The sequence below is a fragment of the Bos mutus genome, chromosome 3 (genome assembly GCF_027580195.1).
Source record: "Bos mutus isolate GX-2022 chromosome 3, NWIPB_WYAK_1.1, whole genome shotgun sequence".
Lineage (NCBI taxonomy): Eukaryota > Metazoa > Chordata > Mammalia > Artiodactyla > Bovidae > Bos > Bos mutus.
This window is the reverse complement of record NC_091619.1, coordinates 97,934,779-97,958,839: the sequence shown is the minus strand read 5'-3', so window position 1 is coordinate 97,958,839 and position 24,061 is coordinate 97,934,779. Positions and strand designations below refer to the sequence as shown.

General features: G+C 52.2%; 1 protein-coding gene across 8 annotated transcripts in view; it reads left to right on the top strand.

The window, feature by feature from the left end:
• The window catches only part of MAST2 (microtubule associated serine/threonine kinase 2), a 207,379-nt gene extending 183,809 nt beyond the window's left edge, over positions 1 to 23,570 (top strand). For 6 of the 8 annotated variants that reach the window (XM_070368126.1, XM_070368124.1, XM_070368131.1 and 3 more), the window contains 20 exons: positions 4,178 to 4,387; positions 8,583 to 8,684; positions 10,969 to 11,101; positions 11,893 to 11,954; positions 12,207 to 12,292; positions 12,733 to 12,941; positions 13,951 to 14,089; positions 15,967 to 16,099; positions 16,886 to 17,051; positions 17,624 to 17,725; positions 17,946 to 18,068; positions 18,240 to 18,349; positions 18,699 to 18,853; positions 19,051 to 19,331; positions 19,431 to 19,628; positions 20,252 to 20,478; positions 20,691 to 20,813; positions 21,230 to 21,366; positions 21,501 to 21,694; positions 21,994 to 23,570. In XM_070368126.1, coding sequence (XP_070224227.1) covers positions 4,178 to 4,387; positions 8,583 to 8,684; positions 10,969 to 11,101; positions 11,893 to 11,954; positions 12,207 to 12,292; positions 12,733 to 12,941; positions 13,951 to 14,089; positions 15,967 to 16,099; positions 16,886 to 17,051; positions 17,624 to 17,725; positions 17,946 to 18,068; positions 18,240 to 18,349; positions 18,699 to 18,853; positions 19,051 to 19,331; positions 19,431 to 19,628; positions 20,252 to 20,478; positions 20,691 to 20,813; positions 21,230 to 21,366; positions 21,501 to 21,694; positions 21,994 to 23,513 — 4,410 coding nt within the window. In that variant the 3' untranslated portion in view covers positions 23,514 to 23,570. The remainder of the gene's footprint in view (positions 1 to 4,177; positions 4,388 to 8,582; positions 8,685 to 10,968; positions 11,102 to 11,892; positions 11,955 to 12,206; positions 12,293 to 12,732; positions 12,942 to 13,950; positions 14,090 to 15,966; positions 16,100 to 16,885; positions 17,052 to 17,623; positions 17,726 to 17,945; positions 18,069 to 18,239; positions 18,350 to 18,698; positions 18,854 to 19,050; positions 19,332 to 19,430; positions 19,629 to 20,251; positions 20,479 to 20,690; positions 20,814 to 21,229; positions 21,367 to 21,500; positions 21,695 to 21,993) is intronic. The other 2 variants (XM_070368127.1, XM_070368125.1) reach the window with 1 other exon arrangement.
• Positions 23,571 to 24,061: the final 491 nt, after the last annotated feature.

The following is a 24,061-nucleotide window of genomic DNA, read 5'->3' as shown; positions in this document are numbered from 1 at the left end:
ACAGCCTTGTCTAACTCAATGAAACTAAGCCATGCCCGTGGGGCAACCCAAGACGGGCGGGTCATGGTGGAGAGATCTGACAGAATGTGGTCCACTGGAGAAGGGAATGGCAAACCACTTCAGTATTCTTGCCTTGAGAACCCCATGAACAGTATGAAAAGGCAAAATGATAGGATACTGAAAGAGAAACTCCCCAGGTCAGTAGGTGCCCAATATGTTACTGGAGATCAGTGGAATCCAGAAAGAATGAAGGGATGGAGCCAAAGCAAAAACAATACCCGGCTGTGGATGTGACTGGTGATAGAAGCAAGGTCCGATGCTGTAAAGAGCAATATTGTATAGGAACCTGGAATGTCAGGTCCATGAATCAAGGCAAATTGGAAGTGGTCAAACAAGAGATGGCAAGAGTGAATCTCGACATTCTAGGAATCAGCGAACTGAAATGGACTGGAATGGGTGAGTTTAACTCAGATGACCATTATATCTACTACTGTGGGCAGGAATCCCTCAGAAGAAATGGAGTGGCCATCATGGTCAACAAAAGAGTCCAAAATGCAGTACTTGGATGCAATCTCAAAAACGACAGAATGATCTCTGTTCGTTTCCAAGGCAAACCATTCAATATCACAGTAATCCAAGTCTATGCCCCAACCAGTAATGCTGAAGAAGCTGAAGTTGAACGGTTCTATGAAGACCTACAAGACCTTTTAGAACTAACACCCAAAAAAGATGTCCTTTTCATTATAGGGGACTGGAATGCAAAAGTAGGAAGTCAAGAAACACCTGGAGTAACAGGCAAATTTGGCCTTGGAATACAGAATGAAGCAGGGCAAAGACTGATAGAGTTTTGCCAAGAAAATGCACCGGTCATAACAAACACCCTCTTCCAACAACACAAGAGAAGACTCTGTACATGGACATCACCAGATGGTCAACACCGAAATCAGATTGATTATATTCTTTGCAGCCAAAGATGGAGAAGCTCTATACAGTCAGCAAAAACAAGACCAGGAGCTGACTGTGGCTCAGACCATGAACTCCTTATTGCCAAATTCAGACTGAAATTGAAGAAAGTGGGGAAAACCACTAGACCATTCAGGTATGACCTAAATCAAATCCCTTATGATTATACAGTGGAAGTGAGAAATAGATTTAAGGGCCTAGATCTGAGAGATAGAGTGCCTGATGAACTATGGAATGAGGTTCATGACATTGTACAGGAGGCAGGGATCAAGACCATCCCCATAGAAAAGAAATGCAAAAAAGCAAAATGGCTGTCTGGGGAGGCCTTACAAATAGCTGTGAAAAGAAGAGAAGTGAAAAGCAAAGGAGAAAAGGAAAGATATAAACATCTGAATGCAGAGTTCCAAAGAATAGCAAAAAGAGATAAGAAAGCCTTCTTCAGCGATCAATGCAAAGAAATAGAGGAAAACAACAGAATGGAAAAGACTAGGGATCTCTTCAAAAAAATCAGAGATACCAAAGGAACATTTCATGCAAAGATGAGCTCGATAAAGGACGGAAATGGTATGGACCTAACAGAAGCAGAAGATATTAAGAAGAGGTGGCAAGAATACACAGAAGAACTGTACAAAAAAGATCTTCACGACTCAGATAATCACGATGGTGTGATCACTGACCTAGAGCCAGACATCCTGGAATGTGAAGTCAAGTGGGCCTCAGAAAGCATCACTACAAACAAAGCTAGTGGAGGTGATGGAATTCCAGTTGAGCTATTTCAAATCCTGAAAGATGATGCTGTGAAAGTGCTGCACTCAATATGACAGCAAATGTGGAAAACTCAGCAGTGGCCACAGGACTGGAAAAGGTGTTTTCATTCCCATCCCAAAGAAAGGCAATGCCAAAGAATGCTCAAACTACCGCACAATTGCACTCATCTCACACGCTAGTAAAGTAATGCTCAAAATTCTCCAAGCCAGGCTTCAGCAATATGTGAACCGTGAACTTCCTGATGTTCAAGCTGGTTTTAGAAAAGGCAGAGGAACCAGAGATCAAATTGCCAACATCCGCTGGATCATGGAAAAAGCAAGAGAGTTCCAGAAAAACATCTATTTCTGCTTTCTTGACTATGCCAAAGCCTTTGACTGTGTGGATCACAATAAACTGTGGAAAATTCTGAAAGAGATGGGAATACCAAACCACCTGATCTGCCTCTTGAGAAATTTTTAGTATGCAGGTCAGGAAGCAACAGTTAGAACTGGACATGGAACAACAGACTGGTTCCAAATTGGGAAAGGAGTACATCAAGGCTGTATATTGCCACCCTGCTTATTTAACTTATATGCAGAGTACATCATGAGAAATGTTAGGCTGGATGAAGCACAAGCTGGAATCAAGACTGCCAGGAGAAATATCAATATGCAGATGACACCACCCTTATGGCAGAAAGTGAAGAGGAACTAAAAAGCCTCTTGATGAAAGTGAAAGTGGAGAGTGAAAAAGTTGGCTTAAAGCTCAGCATTCAGAAAATGAAGATCATGGCATCCGGTCCCACCACTTCATGGGAAATAGATGGGGAAACAGTGGAAACAGTGTCAGACGTTATTTTTCTGGGCTCCAAAATCACTACAGATGGTGACTGCAGCCATGAAATTAAAAGACACTTACTCCTTGGAAGGAAAGTTATGACCAACCTAGATAGCATATTCAAAAGTAGAGACATTACTTTGCCAACAAAGTTTCGTCTAGTCAAGGCTATGGTTTTTCCTGTGGTCATGTATGGATGTGACAGTTGGACTGTGATGAAAGCTGAGCGCCGAAGAATTGATGCTTTTTGAGAAGACTCTTGAGAGTCCCTTGGACTGCAAGGAGATCCAACCAGTCCATTCTGAAGGAGATCAGCCCTGGGATTTCTTTGGAAGGAATGATACTAAAGCTGAAACTCCAGTACTTTGGCCACCTCATGTGAAGAGTTGACTCATTGGAAAAGACCCTGGTGCTGGGAGGGATTGGGGGCAGGAGGAGAAGGGGATGACAGAGGATGAGATGGCTGGATGGCATCACTGACTCGATGGATGTGAGTCTCAGTGAACTCCGGGAGTTGGTGATGGACAGGGAGGCCTGGCGTGCTGCGATTCATGGGGTCGCAAAGAGTCGGACATGACTGAGCGACTGATCTGATAGTGTTTGGAAATGCATCCCGTGTTTCCTCCTCCTTATGTATTAGGTGTTGTGTTATTCTAGCACTCCATGTTTGTATGTCCCCAAGTCATTCATGCAGGATGAAGTGATGATAGAGAAAATATGTTGATTCCTCCTCTCCCCTCCCACCACCGTATATATATGTGTGTCTATATATGCATAAACCAAAAATGTGTGTATACATACACGCACATACACAAATATCCACCTAAACACACTGAAAATCAGAAATTGCCACCTGGTGGGCAAAGAAAAGAAAGCCAAGGCCCAGATAGGCAGGAACTTGTTAGCTCACGTGTGTTCTTTTGACATTAATGTGCAGTTAGATCCCCAAGAGGCTTCTGAGCCAAACCCCATGCTGCTCTGCTGGGGATCCGGGTCCATGAGCCGGTAGGTTCACAACTTGAGTAAATACTCTCTGAACATCTGCTTAGCTCACTTGGGTCTTAAGGTGAAGTAAGAGCATCCTGAGATAATCAGACTCCCTCTGGCTTGAAGAAGTTCCCAGTTTGGAGACAGATTTAGAAACCAGCAGTGTCCACACACCAAGTTTGTATAGTTGAGGGGTCCAGTAGAAGCACAGAGGAAAAGAAGCCCTAGTTTGCCTGGAGGAATCAAAGACTTCCCAGAGGAGAATGATGCTTGAGCTGAGATTAGGAGTCGTAGGAGTTTGCCAGGCAGGCTTGGCAGGTGAAAAAGCCACACGCAGGCAACAGCATAAATGGACGGAGGCATGAGACAGCATAATGAGGAGGGAAACAACAGAACCCCAGTGTCCTTAGAGCAAGAGAGCATGCCCTTTAAGGAGTGAAGAGGTGGACGAGGCCAGATGGGAGAGGGCCTTGACTTGACTTGAAGGCGGCCTTTCACGTGTCCAGTCGTCAGGTTCCCCAAGTGCAGCATCCGGAGAGCAGGGTCACAGAGCCTGTCCTCAGGCTGTGACCAGGCCCTTCCGGCTTAGCTCCAGGCGACCTGGCGCGGGAGGAGAAAGTCACTTGTCCTTTTTGATTTGCAGGCCACCGCAGAAATGGAAGAGCGTCTGGCCGAGCTCATCCCCTCCCACACCCCAGACAGCGTGTTGCCCTTGGCTGACGGAGCCTTGAGCTTTATTCATCATCAGGTGATAGAGATGGCCCGAGACTGCCTGGACAAATCCCGGAGTGGCCTCATTACCTCACACTACTTCTACGAACTTCAAGAGAATTTAGAGAAGCTTCTGCAAGATGTGAGTGTCCTTGTGCGGGACTCTGGTGAGCGCTGCACGTGGCAGTGGTTGTTAGTGCTGAGCCAGGATTACACTGGTCATGGTGCTCCCAGCCTGCGGGCCACCTCTTGCTGATGTGCGGGGCCCACCTTACGTGTCCTGCTGCTGCTGCTGGACCTTGGTTCCTCCTCAGTCCCCTGCATTTCTGAGAGAAGCCTGTTTAGTATCAGAACCCAGTGCTATGAGTCTTCTCCTTTTCTAATTCTAGTCACCCTGCCCAAGGTTCCAACACTGGTAGTGTTCATAAGTATTTGCCTCGGAGACTTGTAACCCAAAGCCAGAAAGAGGCCCCAGTGGCTGCTGTGGGCTCTCGTTTGGTAGACACACTGGTGTAAGCAGAGCCTTGAAACCGCTTCTTCTCAGCCAAGATAAAGCAGTCCTGAAGACTGCTCTGTGGGTTTATCTGTTCACTGATGCTCCCTGTACATAGTGAGAAGTTCTCTAGTGGGGACAGATGGTTTAGAGACCTGGTGCTCCTGAGCGTGAGAAGTCTCTGGGTCGCTACTTCATGCTCCGCGGTTGGCTTCCTCTCCACCTCTCCACTTGGGTGATGGGTGCTTCTCCGCAGACCACAGCTGTTCACATCACACCATTAGCACAATTTAGGGGAGAGGAGATGTGCTGTCTGCCTGGGGCTGGGCTCTTCATGTCACTGGAATGTTTCCCAGTCCAGACCCAGTTACCTCCAGACCTGTGCCTTCTCACCAACTGAGCTGAGAGCCAAGGCTGATAATCAAATGGACTCCAGTGTGTTAGTCCAGAAGTTAGGAGCCAGAAGTTTTTTGTTTTTTTTAATTTAGGAAAAAGTTGAACCTAGAGAAAGGATCATGATCATTGCTGTCAGATACTGGAAGTCTTCTCATATGTAATAGATGCATAGCTTTTCTGTCCCCTAAAAGGTAGACAAGCCCAGTGGACAAGAGTTACTTGGAGAAAGGTTTTAATTTTAATAGATGAAGAAGTTCTTCCTTCTATAAAATTGTCTTTCTGATTTTAAAAGTAATACTTGCATTCAGACATTGCAGAAATACGAGTTTAAAAAAGCTAAAGTCCCATGAAACATCACTGGCAGCTCTTTGTTTCTGTTCAAGAATAATTTTCTAACAGTTCTGTAACAATAGATAGGAATCTGGGACTGAGATATCAGGTAAATCAACCAGACTTCCAAGGTTGCTTGTACATCTAAGATTAATCTTCTGAAATGCTAAAGTCAGAGCCCTGCCCAGAAACTACAGGCATTTTCCTCATTGCCCTTGGAAGTAGGAAGAATACTAGACACGGAGCCAGTGCAGTCATACGTTCTGTCGTTTGCTAGGCCCTAGGAATGCAGAAAAGAAGTTCAGTGCGGGTCTGGCTCAAGGAATTTGCCTTTGACTGGGGTGTACAGACCCATCAATAAGAATTGCAGTAAAAATGACAGCTGTTAGTTATTGAAGTGTCCTGTGTGCCAGCCATCACACCGAGTGCTCTATGAATTACCTCACTTTTGTTTATTGTAGTAAGTGTGATTGATGAGCACTAGCTAGAGATGAATTCTGAGCACAGAGGAGGATATGCTGACTCTGTGTGGAGAGTTCAGGAAAAGTTGGATCTTCGTGAGGAGGTAGGAGTTCACTGGACTTAGGAAGGAGTACAAACAACCTCTCAGAGGTGTGGAGGAACTTGGTACATTCTGGACATTACAGGTAAAGTAGTTTGACATGACTAGAATGAAAGATGCCTGCGGGGAAACCTTGGTAGATGAATATGCTAGTCACGGCGCTAATTTAACTTCACAACAGCACTGTATGGAAGGTGCTATTATTATTCTCTAAATAAACAGATGAGAAAACCAAAACTTAAAGGGGCCAAGTGAGCCCAAGGTAACTTGTTTCTTGTGTAACAGAGTTGGAACCCAAACCGAGGTTATTCATTCCAGAGCCTAAGATCTTACACTTTCAAACACTTAGCAAGCATTGACATCTGCTATACAAGAGGCACCTATGCTAGGCTTAGTATGTGAGGGAAAAAGAAGGACACAGGCTGTGTATTCACACGGCCCAGCAGCATAGCTGTAGAGACAGTTAATTATAAGACAACATGCTAGTACCATGTGCTATGAGCAAACAGCTTGGGGAGCGTAGAAAAGGGAGCCATTACTTCTTGTTCTTCGTGTGTGTGTGTGTGTGTGTGTGTGTGATGGAGCAGGGGTCTTAGATGAGCCTTCACACAGTTGATATTTGGGCTGCACCTTAAAAGAACGAACGCAATTTCATCAAGTGCCCAGCCTCTCTTCTCATTTAATAACCAGGTTTTTTTTGTTTTTGTTTTTAAATGGTCTTCATTTGCTATATTTCTTTCCTTGCAAGCTATTCACTATTCAGCATCCTGCCTTCCACTTTCCCTTCCCATATTCCACTAAAACTGTTTCAGGCAAAAGTCCCCAAAGAACTAACTGACCAGTTGCCAAATCCTGTGACCTCTCTCAGCCCTCATCTTCGTTTGCCTCTCTGCGGGAGTTTGCACAGTGAAAAAACCTCTCCTTGATCTCCCCTCCCCCTGGTTGTCGTGAAAGTGTTCTCTCCTGTCTTGCTGCCCCTTCACAACTTCTCTTAAATTCTGGTGTTCCTAGGGACACCCTCCTGAGCATCCATACTCCCATTCTCCTTCTTCACTCTGATCAGTCCTGACAGCTCCCATGTCTTCAGTTGTCATCCATTCACTAAGGGTCCCTGCCCACCTGCATTCTCCTGAGTTTCAGATCCTTCACTTTCCTTCTCACATTGGCTGGTATTCTTCATTGCAAGTAGTAGAGCCACCTCAGAACAGTTTATTATATAAAGACTGAAAGGGCAGGTCTTAGAGAATTGAAGACAGCAATGCAACCAGGCTTTCGGAACGGACCAGAGCTAGAAATGAGAACCTGTGGAAAGCCCAGGAAGTGTTCATCTTCCTCCAGTCCACTCTGTTCTCTCTTTGGTAGGCATGCTCATCCTTTTCCCCAGAAGCAGATTATACAGTTCTGTCACCCTGATATTAACCGTTGTCGTTCCATCCACCTTTCAGCACCTATATCCCCTCTGGTCAGCTGTTGGAAGTGGGAGGGAAAGTGCAGCCACACAACACAGATTCTAGAAGTCAGAACAGTTTCCAGAAAAAAAGAAGCTCTCCTGGGCTGAGCAAATACCTCAGGAAGTAGCTAGTGTAGTACCTCAGACTCTCCAGGTCCAAAACAGAACTCTTTTCCACCTACCTGCTTTGTCTTTAAAGCTAAAGGGAATATGTTCTCTACCTATCCTTGGGGCTTCCCTTGTAGCTCAGTTGGTAAAGAATCTGCCTACAATGCAGGAGACCTGAGTTTGATCCCTGGGTCAGGAAGATCCTCTGGAGAAGGAAATGGCAATCCACTCTGGTATTCCTGCCTGGAGAATCCCATGGACAGAGGAGCCTGGTAGGCTACAGTCCATGGGATTGCAAGAGTCACGACTTAGCAATTTAACTACTACTAACTACTACTACCTATCCTTACCTAAACTGCATATCTCTTTATATTATCTGTTTCATTTAGGGGTTCACTGAAATTTCCCTAAAACTGGAGCTGCAGTTACCATCTATTCCTGCCTCACGCACCCCTCAGGGCTGCTCTCAGATGGCCCAGTCTGTCCATTTCCCTGCATTCTTACTTCCTTGATTTATGCCTTTTTCATCTTCACTATTGCCATAGCCTGCTGGTGGGTTTTCCTCCTTTTAGACTTGCCCTCTTTCATGCACCATCCCCACTACAGCCAGAGCCGTCTCTCTGAAGTCCCTGCTGCTCGCATCACTCTCCTGCTTTGAGGTCTTTCTATTCCTTACGGTCTGTCTGTGGTGGAAAGCATCAGTGAAGGCTCCATTGAGAGCTGCCTCTTGAGCTGGGGTCTGGTAGGTAAGTGAAGCCTGCTGGATGGAGAAGCAGGTAAAGCGGTGTGTCCGTGTGACATTCCTGTGTCATGCAGTGTTCACCAGCTCACGTGGCTCCTGCTCATGGCCCACTGACCTCCTCTAAGGTCTCTGCTTTGCAGAACTCTCTGTACTACAAAGCGCTTCTCCCCAGAGTCGGCTCTGTTCAGGCCGGTCCTGCTTCGCTCCGCCACGCTGGGCCGGCAGATCGCTCAAGCTACCTTTGTCTTCTCTACAGGCTCATGAGCGCTCAGAGAGTTCAGAAGTGGCTTTTGTGATGCAGCTGGTGAAAAAGCTGATGATTGTCATTGCCCGCCCAGCTCGTCTCCTGGAATGCCTGGTGAGTGGGCTCTGGGAAGGTTGGGGGTGGTGGTGGCTGGAGGGGTGGGAACAGGGACTGCAGAGGAAGTATTCTGCTAACAGCAGAACTGTGGGGGCACCCGCTGCCATTTCTGCTGCTGAAGTCCTTATTTAAATATGATGTGCAAGCACTGGGGGACCAAATGAGTCCCTGAGGAAACATGGACACCTCTGAGGAGAGTGGTGGGGAGAGGTTTCATCTGCCCACCCCACACTGAGCAGGCCCAGGTTAGTGGGGGCCCCAGGGCTGAGAAGCACAGGCCAGTTTTGTTTGCACAAGTTGAGTCCACCCTTCATTTGATCATTCAGTGACACTTTACTGAATGCCTCCTTCATTCTAGACACTGGAGATACAGGTATAAATAAAGCAGAGTCCTGATCCCATAATGCCTCCTCTGCAGCAGGGTTAGAATTCATCTTGAATGCCTTAGGTATGAAGCCTGAAGATGTGCAAGTAATAGTTATGATATTGGCGAAGTGTTGTGAAGGGGGAAAATCCAAGGTGCAGTGGGAACATGAGGAAGGACGTGCTTCTCAGGATGGACAGGAATGAATGTTGAGTGAAGGCCCCCTGGGGAATGTGAAGCTTTGTCAGTGACTTGAAGGATAACTGTGAGTTTACCAGGAGAGAGCTGTCAGAAAGGACATTTGATGGAGTGTGGGTGTGTCTGAAGAGCTGGTGAGGGAAAAACTTGGGAGGTGGATCCTTCATGTCCTTCATGACAGGACCATGAAGGGTGCGGGTTCTTGGTTCAGGAGTTTGTGTTTATCCATAAGGCCACTGGGAGCCATCAGGAAGTTTAGGTAAGAATGTGATGTGGTCAGATTTACTTTTTATAACTAACTTTGTAAAGGTATGATTTACATACAATAAAATATATCCTATTTGGTTATACAGTTCAGTGAGTTTTAGCAAATCTACACCTGTCTAGTCACTGCCACAGTTGAGATGGAAGATATTTCTCTCACCTCAGAAAATTCCCTTGTGCCCCTTTGCAGTCAGCCCCTTTCCCCTCCCCACCTCACCTCCCACTCCAGACAGCCACCTATCTGCTCTTTCACTATGGTTAAGTTTGCCTTTTATACAGTTTCATATAAATTAAATCATGCAGTGTGTTCTGACTTCTTTAACTCAGCATAATTTTGTAGCAATTCATACATATTATTGCATGCAGCAGTGATTGGTTCCTTTTTATTTCTGAGTAATACTCCATGAGATTTACTCCTGAGAAAGATACCTATGGGCACAACATGGATAATGAACTGGGGGAGAAGGCAGAGCCAGGGACAGTGGGGCAGAGGCTCTTAACACAGTTCATGTGAGAGAGGCGCGCCATGAACTAGGACGGTGGTAGAGACCAGATAAGGAGATTTGGGTGGAGGGGAGTTTATGAAGTAGGCATTCTGACTAGACAGGGACGGAGGAAGAAGCAGGTAATAGAATTTCCCAGTCTGGCTTAGATTTTACCCAAATAGGTGGTGGTGGTGTTTTCTAAACCCCTGAGACCAGAGGTAAAGAAAAGCAGTGGAGGCTGGGGTTGTGACCAGAGGGCCGCTCCTGCCAACAACATGAAGTCTGTGGTTAAACAGGGGCTGGCAGTTCAGTCTGGTCTTGTGCAGTGGTTTTGTCTTTCTCCCTACCTCTGTGGCCATGGTCAAATCCATGCATCTCTGTGAGACTTGACTTCCTCCCCAAGATCATAGAGGTATCATCAGGGCTTAGTGCTGAGTGTGACACTTAGTAGGCACTCAGTCAGTGAGGCCCTCATTATTCTGTGCTCTGGGCAGACAAAGACTTCTGTGCTGTGTCCATATGGCTCTCTAGACCCCAGGACACAGGGGTTGCTCAGTAGATGCCTGACAGCATGGGTGTGTACCACCAGGGCTGTGAAGTGTGACTGAAGGTGGCCAGGACTGCCCCCGTGCACTAGGTATGGGGAGACACCGACAGTGCTGTGTCTGGCTGGCACAAGGCTTTGGACCAGGCAGATAGGCAGAGCTCTCTTGAAACTGAAAGCTCTGAGTCGTCTTGCTGTAGAAGACAGCAGATGTGTAGGATGTTCAATCTGGAGGTGACCTTTAAGATAGCTTTGTCCCCATTGGTCCCTGACTCATGATGTTTCTGGGGATTCTGGGGTAGGGGTGTCCATCACAAAGAGGGAGTCTTCCTATTCCTCCTGCTCTGGGTAAATGCCTTAAAACCATAAAGGCCAGCAGCCTTCGCCTGTAGGTCTCACCACTGACTACCTCTCTCCCCGGTACAGGAGTTTGACCCTGAAGAGTTCTACCACCTGTTAGAAGCAGCTGAGGGCCACGCCAAAGAGGGACAAGGGATTAAATGTGACATTCCCCGCTACATCGTTAGCCAACTGGGCCTCACACGGGATCCCCTAGAGGGTGAGCATGCAGCCTCGTGGCTGCAAAGAGGCCCCACAGCCTACACGCTCTAACAGCAGGGAAACCACTGGGAGAAGAGGGTTAGCTGGACAGGGACACAACACAGCCTCAGAGGCCCGAGGGCTGCAGGAAAACCCTGTGTTCTGTGTCATAAAAGAGCCACTCCTTCGAGATAGTCCACATCTGCCTTCTGACACCCAAGCGGGGCTGTCTTGGGCACACCTGGGTTGGATTTAGATCCTAAAGGTCAAAGGAGGTCAACACAAGGACCACAATCACATTTTCAGAAACGGTCACCTCGTCTGCATGCTTGCCTCTCCTGCAGCCACCTTACAGGTCCCCTTGTGTCTTTGGGGTGGTCCCGACTCCGGGCTTCATGCTGAGCCCCTCGTGAAGGTGGGCGTCTGAGTCCCTTGTCTCTAGTCGCCCCGCCCCTGCCTTTCCTGCTTCCCGGCCTCATCCAGCAGAGCAGAGTCTTGGCAGCAGGACGGGGGCCGGCTACCAGCTTCAGGCCTGTTTTCAGCTATTGTCCCGAGTTTGAGGGAAGCTTTATAGAATTTTCCAGGCCTTTTGAATGGCACTGGACTTAGATACGAGTGGCAATGTTATTTGGCAAACAAGTCCAAAAGCTGTGACTCCACTAAAGCCAGAGCCGCAAGACCGCCTCCCAGACCCGTGCAGGAAGCATTTATGGCTCCCCTGCATGCGTCTGTCCTCTGGCGTGAGCGGGCGGCCGAGAGGCCTGAGGTTGCCGCGCACACTTTTGTCTTGTGTCCTTGCTTTGTTTCTAGAAATGGCCCAGTTGAGCAGCTATGACAGTCCTGATACTCCGGAGACAGATGATTCAGTCGAGGTAAAGACTCTGAGCTCTTGCCTCAACCCTGGGCCCTGGGCCCTGTGAAGCGCGGGCTGTGGGTTCTCTCAGAGACTGTCTGCAGGGGCCAGTGGAGAGGGTGGTTGCTGCACGGTCTGAGGGCTGTTCAGCTCCGGGAGGAGTGGGGAGGCTCCGGCAGGGCTGAGCAGGGCAGACACTGGGGCACAGCCTCCTCAGGTATGCACACTCTGACGAGCATGCCTGCCCCTTGCCTTTTCCCTTGTCTTCCAGGGCCGTGGGGCATCTCTGACATCGAAAAAGACACCCTCTGAGGAGGACTTCGAAACCATTAAGCTCATCAGCAATGGCGCCTATGGGTAAAGTCAGGGGTCATGGGTATGGCCGGGACTAGAGCTCAGTTGGCCCGTGGGCTCTTCTTTCTGGAAGTGAGTGGTACCTGGTCCTCTGGGCAGCAGGACTGTCCCTCAGGATGGCCCTTCTCCCTCCCTGAAGCCTCCTGGAGAGACGATAGTGCAGTTCCCTCTGACAGCTGAGCGTGGTGCCTTTCCTGGGCAAGAGCCCCTCTTCCCTTGGGGGCACTCCTCCTCTTATGAGCTCTGAGGAGGGGTTGAGCTGTGTCCTCAGGAACTTGACGAGCTCCCAGGGCAGGCCCTCGTGTCCTTCTCACTGTTGAGCACCACCTGCCCCGCTGTTCCATACACCAATAAGGTGTGAGAGGAGTCAGTTTGACCCCCAGACTGGCAGTGGCGGAGGGCATGGCCAAGGGCCGTGCGGAACAGACGGGCTTTGCTTCCAGGGCCGTGTTCCTGGTGCGGCACAAGTCCACCCGGCAGCGCTTTGCCATGAAGAAGATCAACAAGCAGAACCTGATCCTGCGGAACCAGATCCAGCAGGCCTTCGTGGAGCGGGACATCCTGACTTTTGCTGAGAACCCCTTTGTGGTCAGCATGTTCTGCTCCTTTGAAACCAAGCGCCACCTGTGCATGGTGATGGAGTATGTGGAAGGTACGGGGGACAGGTGGCCTGCCCTAGGGGCCAAGGCACAGTCAGAGACAGCCCTGATCAGGGCCCAGCAGCTTTGTGTGGCTGTGGTGTTTCAGGGCCCAGCTTCCCCACCTGTCCTTGGCCCTGGTTTCTGCTTTAGGATCGTAGAGACCATTTGGCCACGGCAGGCACCAGGTGCTGTGCCTCTCCCAGGAAGAGGCTTCTGGAGCTGGAGCTGCCATGAGGCTGCCCATGTCAGGCACAGAAAGAGGCATTCTGGGATGGGATGTATATGTCCCTCAGCTGTAAAACCTATGCCCAAAGCCTGCACGGCCCATAGCCTGCTGGCACCACACAGGGCTGAGGAGGCAGCAGAGCCACCCAGGCCCAGGGTCAGTCACTGGGAGGATTGCATCTGGGCCCTTGGGAGAAAGGCAGGCTGCCACCCTGACAGATGGCTTTAGAGGGCACCCCTTAAAGAGCATACAGCATGCTCAGGGTGGCGCAGAAGAGCATGGTGGAGCACAGCTTCTCCGGTGGCCTTCCCTCTCCTTTCATCAGGGCTGTGCACAGCTTCCAAATATGCCTAAGTCTTGAAGTTGGGAACAACACTCCCCTTTTAATTCCTTGGGTATGTGCTGGGAGTTTACAATGTTACTTTACTCAAAACTAAAGGACAGCCAATGGGAAGGAAATAACACATGCTGAAATATCAGCCAGACGTGTTTACAATAAACAGGATTCCCACCCAAAAATAACTTAGTCCTGTCCCAACAAGTCAACTTACAGGCATAGAGGCCTGGGTTCCTTCCTTCTTTGGCCTGAACAGCGGCCTTGACCGCCCCCGGCCGACTCCTCTTGCTCCTGCTCCAGTCTACAGTCTGTCTCCCACCCACACCAGCAGCAGGGGTGCTAGAATCACCGTCTCTAGCGCCAGGGAGTTTGGTGAGGCCATCTCCTCTGGGGCCTCTGAGACCATCTGGAGCAGGGCACTGGCTCCCTGCTTCATGGTGGCCTGGGCTTGTTGCAGGAGGAGACTGTGCCACGCTGCTGAAGAACATCGGGGCCCTGCCTGTGGACATGGTGCGCCTGTACTTTGCAGAAACTGTGCTAGCCCTGGAGTACTTACACAATTACGGCATCGTGCACCGTGACCTCAAGCCTGACAAGTATGCCCACTCTTCGAGTCCCTTGTTTAGGGTCTCCCACTTGGATCTCAAGATAAATGAAGGCAGACACAGCATGTTTGAATCTATCCCAAATGGCTAGTCATGTGGGTGTGCACCCAGGCTTGGTACTCTAACCCCTGACTCTCCCCAGATGCAAAGAACATTGACAGCAAGGTCCAGCAGGGGCATTGTAAAGCTTTGGTGACATCAAAGAATCACTGAGGAGCTCTACTCAAGAACCCAAGCAGAAGCAAAAGAATCCACACATCTAGTAGATGGCAGAGCAAGTGGCCTGGCATTTACTGACATGTGCTCTTTGCCAAGCACTGTATTCTCGTCTCTGGTCTATAGAGCTTAAGTCCAGTGTGGGCGACTGTCATGCTGAGGAGCAGGATATACAAAGACACACACAGGTGTGAGGAACTACAAATAGTGCAGTATGGCTGAAGCTGAGATTGTTAGTTTCAGTCGTGACTGAGGGGCAGGGATTGGACCATCAGGGGACCTTTTATTTAGTTTGGGTTGAGTTTTAAAGGGTCCTAGAGAATCTCTGACCCAGGGCTTCCTTGGTGGCTCAGACAGCAAAGAATCCACCTGTATTGCGGGAGACCTGGGTTCAATCCCTGGGTTGGGAAGAGCCCCTGAAGGAGGACATGGCAACCCACTCCGATATTCTTGCCTGGAAAATCCCCATGGACAGAGGAGCCTGGCGGGCTATAGTCCATGGGGTTGCAAAGAGTCAGACACAACTGAGCGACTAAGCGCAGAATACACACAGAGAGTCTCTGAAGGGTCTGTTAACCACGGGGAGACGCACTCAGACTTTGATTTAGGTTTAGGAAGATCACTGCCCATGGAAAGAGGTGGTGAGACCACAGCAGTAGACCAGGCCCCTGGAGCAGAGTCGGGCGGGAGAAGAGAGGGATGGGGAAGTGGGAAGGAAATGGTAAGGCTGGGGTGAGAGAGCAGGCTGGGACATCTTCCACAGTTCTGTCTTGAGGCTGGGGTGATAAGTCTCTGTCATGGAAAGCAGCTTTGACGTTAGACAGACTGCATTCATAGAGCTCGTTAACCCTGTGAGCTCAGGTCAGTGAATTAAACCTCTTTGAGCTTCGTGTTCCTCCTCTTGGGGATAATACCTGCTTTGGTTGTGTTATTCCTCTGTAAAACCTTTCATGAGCCAGAATATTTTTATAAACAATCATTAAAGCACTTATCACAGAGCTCAGTAGGTAAGAGAAACACTGCTTTTCACTGAGAAGAGGACCCATTCGGAGGCATGAGCTTGTTTGGACAGGTTGAGTTCAGGGTGCCCACAGGGCTTCTGGCAGCGAGTAGGTGTGGAGCTCATAAAAGGAGTCGGGGCCGGAGATACTAGGGAGTACAGGGCCGAAGCCTTTGGCACTAAGTGAAATGGCTCAGGCAGTGTGTGTGAAGGGGAAGACAGTTCCCTGTGAGATCTTAGAGCCCCCAGTCCAGCTATAGATTTGGGATGAGGTCATTGTGCCCCTTTCCCCTTCTCCCTGATTTGGGGTGTTGTGAGCCCCCCAGGTCAGAAGAGGGGGCTGGAGATGGCTGGAGCCTTAGGACAGGGCTGACCGCTTGCGGAGGAAAGCTTGTTCCTCAGCCGGCTGATACTTGCCCTCAGTGTAGAGCACAGTCGAGGACAGTAAACAAAGGTGACTTGGGGGGCGGGGGGCTGGGCAAAAGGCGGGTTAGTTGCTCATGCCGAGTGCAGTTTTCACACTGCCAGAGCTGCTTGTTCTCTCACAGCTGCCTGTTCCCCTGTCTGAGTGGGGAAAGGGGGAGTATGCTAAAGTCAGCACTTTTGGAAGACCAGGAGATAACTCCAGACATTTGTTTCTCTGGTTTCCCAGCCTGCTGATTACATCCATGGGTCACATCAAGCTCACTGATTTTGGCCTTTCCAAAATTGGCCTTATGAGTCTGACCACAAACTTGTACGAGGGCCACATTGAAAAGGATGCACGGGAGTTCCTGGACAAGCAGGTAAGAAGGATGGTTGAGAGCTTGGGGGTTGAATTCCAGGCCTCAGAGTAAGAATGGGGAGCCGCATGCTTCCCCTGCAGCTCAGTGTTAAGACTGAGAGCGCCTGTCTTTTCCTCCTTGTGGTTCCAAGGAGGTATTAAGAGAGGGAGCACCTTTGGAAATAGGGTGGCCCATGAGAATCAAATGGGTAGAAAATCCAAAATCATCTTCCTCCTGGGGCTTGGGAGAAGATCGGTCTCAGGACCGTTGACACTCTCAGAGCTGACACTAGGTCGGTCCTGAGCCTCCTGGCCTCAGTGAAGGGCAGAGCTCTCCCAGCGCCTGTGTCCTGAGAACACAGCTCCAAGTTTCCACTGGGCTGCATCCAAAGAGTAGCCTCTGAGCGTTTCCTGATTTGACATTTCGGGTTGTGACTGTCCACAAGTCGCTGTAGTAGTCACGTGGCCATAGGATCTGTTCTTTGGGAGGCTGGAGGGCAGAGGTCAGTTGTGGGCACCTCATGCCAAGAGGGATAGAACTAGTTAATAGTTAATTAGGATATAATAGTTAATTATTATAATTAACTAATTAATTAGGATAGTTAATTAGGAAATACGTAAACTCGCCCCACCGATAGCGCCAGCTCTGGTACCCTGGGGCTCCTGTCACTCCTGCTCATTAACCAGAGTGTGATGAGTCTTCATTCAGAGACTTTCTGCTCAAGAAGCGGAAGCACCCCCACCCATCAAGCCACCATGCCAGGTGACTATCTCAGGATGCTGAGCCCCCCAACTTCTCTGTGCCCAGGTATGCGGGACCCCGGAGTACATTGCACCTGAGGTGATCCTGAGGCAGGGCTACGGGAAGCCAGTGGACTGGTGGGCTATGGGCATCATCCTGTACGAGTTCCTGGTGGGCTGCGTCCCTTTCTTTGGAGACACTCCGGAGGAGCTCTTTGGGCAAGTGATCAGTGGTAGGTACCATCACCCCAGCCCACTGCGGGGACAGAATCCAGATCCACAGATACGATTTTCACAAGCATCTGTGAGGCTTACAAGTTCTTGCTCTGAATTCTTCTGTGTGTGTTTGGTGTGCTTGCTTCAGATGTGCACGTGCACACCGTGTGTGTCACCTAGCACTTGTTCTGATCGTGTTTGTGATCCTGCATACGTGCATGGGTGTACCTGTGCCGTGAGTGTGAGTTCTGTGTGTGTGTGTGTGAGTGAGTGTATCTGTGTCAGGAGTATAAAGGCAGGGTGAGCTGGAGATTAGAACAGAGGATGCCACTGCTTTCCAGTGGATACTCTGGATCAAAGAACCAGCTGTGGTCGAGGATGTGGGAGATTCCCCCAGAGAGAGGGGAGCTTGTGCAGCTTGAAGGAAGTGGGTCCCAGGAAAGGCTTTCAGGGCTCTGGGCTGGGCCCTTTATACCTCCCCATGGTATATCCTATCCTAGGACCCTCTTCTCTAGCTCCCCACTCTGCCCACGACTTCTAAGACCTTCTCTAACCCACTCCTTCCCTTGTCACCCCGATGACTCTTCAGATGAGATTGTGTGGCCTGAGGGGGACGATGCACTGCCGCCGGACGCCCAAGATCTCACCTCAAAACTGCTCCACCAGAACCCATTGGAGAGACTGGGCACAGGTGGGCCAGGCCCCAGTAAGGGAGGAGTGGGGCTGTCCATGTAACTGGGAGGTTCAGGCTTCAGGTGTAGGCAGTGCCCCTGGTTCCTGACTGCCGTGCTCCCTGTGGGCGGAAGAGGAAGATGTTGGAGCTGAGGCCTCCAAGCCCAGCCTCTCGGGAACTAGGTTCTCACTGGATGTGCGACCTGGACTCCACCCGCCCAAACCATCCCTGTCCACAGGCAGTGCCTATGAGGTGAAGCAGCACCCATTCTTCACTGGTCTGGACTGGACAGGACTTCTTCGCCAGAAGGCTGAATTTATTCCTCAGCTGGAGTCAGAGGATGATACCAGCTACTTTGACAGTAAGGCCACTGGTGGGACAGGGAGGAGTGGGAATCCTACCTGTGCCCAGAGACACTTGTGTGCCCTGAGCTTGGTATTGGGAGTCACTTCCCCAGGCCCTCCCGAGGTCTGATAGGGTTGAAGGAGGCCAGCACCAGGGCCTCTGAAAGGCACTGCTGTGTGTGTCCCAGCCCGCTCAGAGCGATACCACCACGTGGACTCGGAGGACGAGGAGGAAGTGAGTGAGGATGGCTGCCTTGAGATTCGCCAGTTCTCGTCCTGTTCTCCAAGGTTCAGCAAGGTGCGACCGGTGCAGCCCCAGCTGGAGAACTGGGAGGAGCAGACCTGTTGAGGGATGTGCTGGGGCCACCTAAGGGGGCAGGGGCTGGCGCTGTCTCCAGGGAAAGAGGGGAGAGGGCCGCACCTGCACGGAGTGGATGCTTCCAGGTCTACTCAGGGCCCTGAGGTACGAGATGCCAGGGTGGCGCCAGGTCAGACCAGTGGAATGCCTGTTTCTTTGAATGTTCTCAGCTGTGTGCAGGGGAGGAAAGGGGAGAATTAGCTCCAGTTCCTGGGCTTCAGGCGCCAGGGATCCTTTGTGGCCTGTGGTGTGGTGGTTGGGCATCCCGGCAGGTGCCCTGTGCCCACAGGTGTACAGCAGCATGGAGCGGCTCTCGCTGCTCGAGGAGCGCCGGACGCCACCCCCCACCAAGCGCAGCCTGAGTGAGGAAAAGGAGGACCGCACGGATGGCCTGGCGGGGCTGAGGGGCCGAGAGCGAAGCTGGGTGATCGGCTCCCCTGAGATGTGAGTGCTCAGAGCCAGGGGTGGGCGGCACGGCCATCCGTAGGGCCGTCACCGATGATGGGGAAGGACGTGATGCCGTGAGGGGCCTTCGCGGGTGCGGCTCCCGGAGGGAGGTTCTGTGAGCCGAGCCCCCGAGGAGGCCTGGGCTGGAGGAGGGAGGCCGCCGGGCCCTCCACCCTCGGCCTCATGTCTCCCAGATTACGGAAGCGGCTGTCGGTGTCCGAGTCGTCCCACACGGAGAGCGATTCCAGCCCTCCACTCACCGTGCGGCGCCACTGCTCGGGCCTCCTGGACGTGCCTCGCTTCCCGGAGAGCACTGAGGAGGCTGTTGGCGCTCCCAGGAGGCAGCAGCAGGAGGGTGCATGGCTTCTGACCCCGTCTGGAGAGGGGGCGTCTGGGCCTGCCCTGGAACGGCCGGCCGAGCGGCGGCTGAAGCTGGATGAGGAACCTGCTGGCCAGAGCAGCGCCCCCAGCCCAGGTGCGGCCCCGCCAGTGGGGGGCCTAGCTGGGGTGCTGTGGGGGGCCCGGAGTGGAGGCTCAGCTGAACAGTGGGCCCCATTGCCCGCTTGGTCCACAGCCATGGAGACCCGAGGAGGCCGCGGAACCCCACAGCTGGCGGAAGGAGCCACAGCCAAGGCCATCAGCGACCTGGCGGTGCGCAGGGCCCGCCACCGGCTGCTCTCTGGGGATTCCATAGAAAAGCGCACCGCTCGCCCCATCAACAAAGTGATCAAGTCCGCCTCAGCCACAGCCCTGTCCCTTCTCATTCCTGCTGGTGAGGCCCCCGGGGAGTGAAGATCAAGATTCATAGCAAGGGCCTTGGCCTCTCTGTGGGCCTGTGGCCCAGGGGTCTGCCCCCAGCAGGGGTGTCTGTGTGTTGTGTTGAGGAGCAGGTGTCTGAAAAACTGCATGTCACTGCTGTCCGTTTGTTAAGGGAGTGAGTATCAGTCTCAGGTTGTGCGTGTGCCCCAGAAGGCAGATAGCACTGTGTGGCAAGGGCAGGGTCCAAGGCAGAGAGCTTACGTTCAGATCCTGGCTCCGTCTCTAAAGGGCCCTTGATCTTGAGTAAGTTGCTTAACTCCTTTGAGCTTCAAATTCCTCATCAAAAAATGTGAATATCCATAATGGTAGTTCATAGGATAATCGTGACATTCAAGAATGAAGCACTTGTATGATCCCTAGTACATATAAGTAAGTGCTCAGTAAATGCTTGCTGCCATTTTCCATCACCTCCTGGGTCTGTGAGGGTCTGGGCACATGAGGGGGCCTTGCTGCTCAGAGGCTGTGGGGAAAACAGGGCTGGAGGCAGGCTCTGTGACTAGAGCTGTGTGGGAGCAACAGCCCAGATGGGCCAGGCTCAAGCGTGGACCTGCTAAGTCCCAGCTTCTCCTTCTCCAGAGCACCACTCCTGCTCTCCACTGGCCAGCCCCATGTCCCCACATTCCCAGTCATCCAACCCATCATCCAGGGACTCTTCTCCAAGCAGGGACTTCCTGCCAGCCCTCAGCAGCTCACGGCCCCCCATTGTCATCCACCGAGCCGGCAAGAAGTATGGCTTCACCCTACGAGCCATCCGTGTCTACATGGGTGACTCAGATGTCTACACCGTGCACCACATGGTGTGGGTATGTCGGGCCATCCAGACCTGTTGTCCCCCAACTTTATCACTCCTCTTCCTTCCTCTTACTAGGGCCTGTCTGTCCCTGTTTCTGTCCCTGCCCACACCACCCTCCAGGGTCAAAGGGTGGGGCGGAGAGGGGTCACAGCTCGATGAGCAGAAGTAGGCCCACCCTTCATGCTAGGCTCCAGACTGAGGACTGTTCTCTCCCCGGCACAGCACGTGGAGGACGGAGGTCCAGCCAGTGAGGCAGGGCTGCGTCAGGGGGACCTCATCACACACGTCAACGGGGAGCCTGTGCACGGGCTGGTGCACACGGAGGTGGTGGAGCTGATCCTGAAGGTCAGTGCTGGGTGTGCCGCCTGCAACCCCTGCGCGACCCCAGCCTTGAGTCTGACTAGCCGTGGGGGAGTGGGGCACACGCACAGCTGGCACTTGAGATAGGCGCCCATACATACGGGAGTGGCTGGAGCAGAGGGTTTTCACTGGAAGGTGACACCCTCCTTGGCCAAGCGGGGATCCTGCCAAGCTGTGGAATGGAGGACAGGCCTGTGAGCCTCTTCTCTCCTTTCCCAACCCTGAGCCACTCGGGTTCCAGTGGAGCTGTTTCCTGCTCTGTGAAGAGGGGAGGCGGTCCCTGTTTCAGACCTGGTGCTGCAGAGGCAGAAGCTCAGGCTGTGGACAGCCGTGCCAGGAGCGAGGGACCAGGGCAGGAACATGGCTGCGGCCTTAGCCTGGGTGCATGCTCTGTTCCCCAGAGTGGAAACAAGGTGTCTATTTCAACAACTCCCCTGGAGAACACGTCCATTAAGGTGGGGCCCGCTCGGAAGGGCAGCTACAAGGCCAAGATGGCCCGAAGGAGCAAGCGGAGCCGGGGCAAGGATGGACAAGAAAGGTGAGCCAGACTCAGCCACGGGGGTCCGCTCTGAGCCACGCCAGGGCTGGTGTGTGCCGGGGACCCCAGCCCTGGGCCCAGTGTGTGCTGTGCCCCGGTCAGAGCTCAGACCACCTCTGACCTCGTCTCTGCAGCAGAAAAAGGAGCTCCCTGTTCCGGAAGATCACCAAGCAGGCATCCCTGCTCCACACCAGCCGCAGCCTTTCTTCCCTTAACCGCTCCCTGTCGTCCGGCGAGAGTGGGCCAGGCTCGCCCACACACAGCCACAGCCTTTCTCCCCGCTCTCCCACGCAGGGCTACCGGGTGACCCCTGAAGCCGTGCACTCAGGTATGGAGGGTTCCCCGCAAGTCACAGAGCAGCCCCTTGGAGGTGGCAGAGTCCTGGGCCCTCTGTGCATCTCACCCGTCCCTCTCCAAGGCTCTTGCTCAGCCCACCCCTAGCAGATCCAGCAGTCCTGGGGAGGAGGTGACAGGTGAGGGACGACCTCATGTCTGTAGCCCGAGCTCTGGTTTCCTGGTGGGTCACCTTGATGATCTGGGACATTCCAGGGTGAAGCCCTGTTTTCCCCTCAGTCACTTCTAAGAGCTAACTTCTCTACCTCTGTGTGTGTGTCTGTCTGTGCAAAGTGGGGGGGAATTCATCACAGAGCAGCTCCCCCAGCTCCAGCGTGCCCAGTTCTCCCGCCGGCTCTGGGCACACACGGCCGAGCTCCCTCCATGGTCTGGCGCCCAAGCTCCAACGCCAGTACCGCTCTCCACGGCGCAAGTCGGCAGGCAGCATCCCGCTGTCACCACTGGCCCACACCCCTTCACCACCGCCAGCGGCTTCGCCTCAGCGTTCCCCATCACCTCTGTCTGGCCACGGGGCCCAGGCCTTCCCCACCAAGCTCCACTTGTCGCCTCCCCTAGGCCGGCAACTCTCACGGCCCAAGAGCGCGGAGCCACCCCGCTCACCACTACTTAAGAGGGTGCAGTCAGCTGAAAAACTGGCAGCTGCACTGGCTGCTTCTGAGAAGAAGCTCGCCACTTCTCGAAAACAGAGCCTTGACCTGCCCCACCCCGAGCTAAAGAAGGAATTGCCGCCCAGGGAAGTCAGCTCTCTGGAGGTAGTTGGGACCAGGAGTGTGCTGTCTGGAAAGGGGGCGCTGCCAGGGAAAGGGGTGTTGCAGGCTGCTCCCTCACGGGCCCTAGGGACCCTCCGCCAGGACAGGGCTGAACGGCGAGAGTCGCTGCAGAAGCAGGAAGCCATCCGGGAGGTTGACTCTTCAGAAGATGACACTGATGAGGGGCCTGAGAACAGCCAAGGTGTTCAGGAGCCAAGCTTGGTACCCCACCGAGAAGGGGGCCAGGATCCACCCCTCAGAGGAGCAGGAGAGGGTGAGGAAGAGGATGCCTTCTTGCCCAGGGATCCCAGGGGACAGGGCCCAGTGGTCACAGGCCTACTGACAGGGGTCACACTGGGATCTCCCAGAATGGAAGGCCCTGGTGTCCCCCAGAAGAAGCTTGGAATCCTACAGGCTTTTGAAGAGGGTTCCAGCTCCTCGTCCTCAGCCCCCAACCTGGTGAAGGCTGGCCCCACAGACCCCATCCCCGCTGAAGGCTGCTGGAAGGCCCAGCACCTCCACACCCAGGCACTGACAGCACTTTGTCCGAGCTCATCAGGACGCATCCCTGCCAGTTGCTCCACTGCCTCCACTCCTGGAGAGCTGGGCCCATGGTCCTGGAAATTCCTCTTCAAGGGCCCTGACAGGGCATACCCAACCGGAAAGGCAGCAATGGAAGATGGGCCAGCCAGCTCCCAAGATTTGGAAACAACTCCAGGCCACCCTGCAAACCTGTCCCCCAGACAGGAGGGGAAGTCATGGCCACCCAGTGCCCCTGGGCTGGCCCATCCACCTTGTGAGGTTCCCAGCCGGAGCTGGCTATGGGAGTCTGAGTGTGCACAGAGAGAGAAAGAGGAGCCAGCGCTGGGCATCACCAAAGTGCCTGATGCCTCAGGTGACAGGAGGCAGGACGTTCCATGCAAGAGCTGCCCCTTCACCCCAGAGCCTGGGCCCAGCCTGCTCCAGAAGGGCCAAGACCCAGGGGGCCCTCAGGAGCATCAGGACTTGGCATTGTCACCTGATGAGCTTTTAAAGCAAACATAGAACTTGTTTGCCATTTCTTGCACTCGGTCCTGTGTAATAACACCCTCTTGGAAACTATCTTTATGTCTTTTGCTTGCTTCTTTCTTTCAGTCAATACAACTGTAACATAAGGTCCTCTGGTGCTGAGAATATGATGGTGATTGAGACAGTTCCCACTGTCCTGGGAGCCTAAGCCAGCGAGGCGTCCTAGACACTGTGGGGTCTGAGCTCAAACCTGAAGGATAGATGATAGGTAGTAACTTGCTAGAAGAGTGAGGATTTAGTGTGAGAAAGAATGTCCAGAGAGAGCACACAGCATTAGCCATACACCTGGTACATTCAAAGAACTAAAAATAATTCAAACTGGTATTGAGTCTAGTGAGTTAGGCTAGGGCCATATCTCAGAGTCTTCTAGGAATTTAGACTTTCTCTAGGTGATGGGGAACCAGTAGCTGTAAATATTCCTGCTTTCTAGAGAAGGGAACTCAGGTTTTTCAGACATTAACACGGGTAAGATCATACAGCTCGGGCAGAGCTAATATTAGAATCTAGGTCCTCTTGACTCTAGA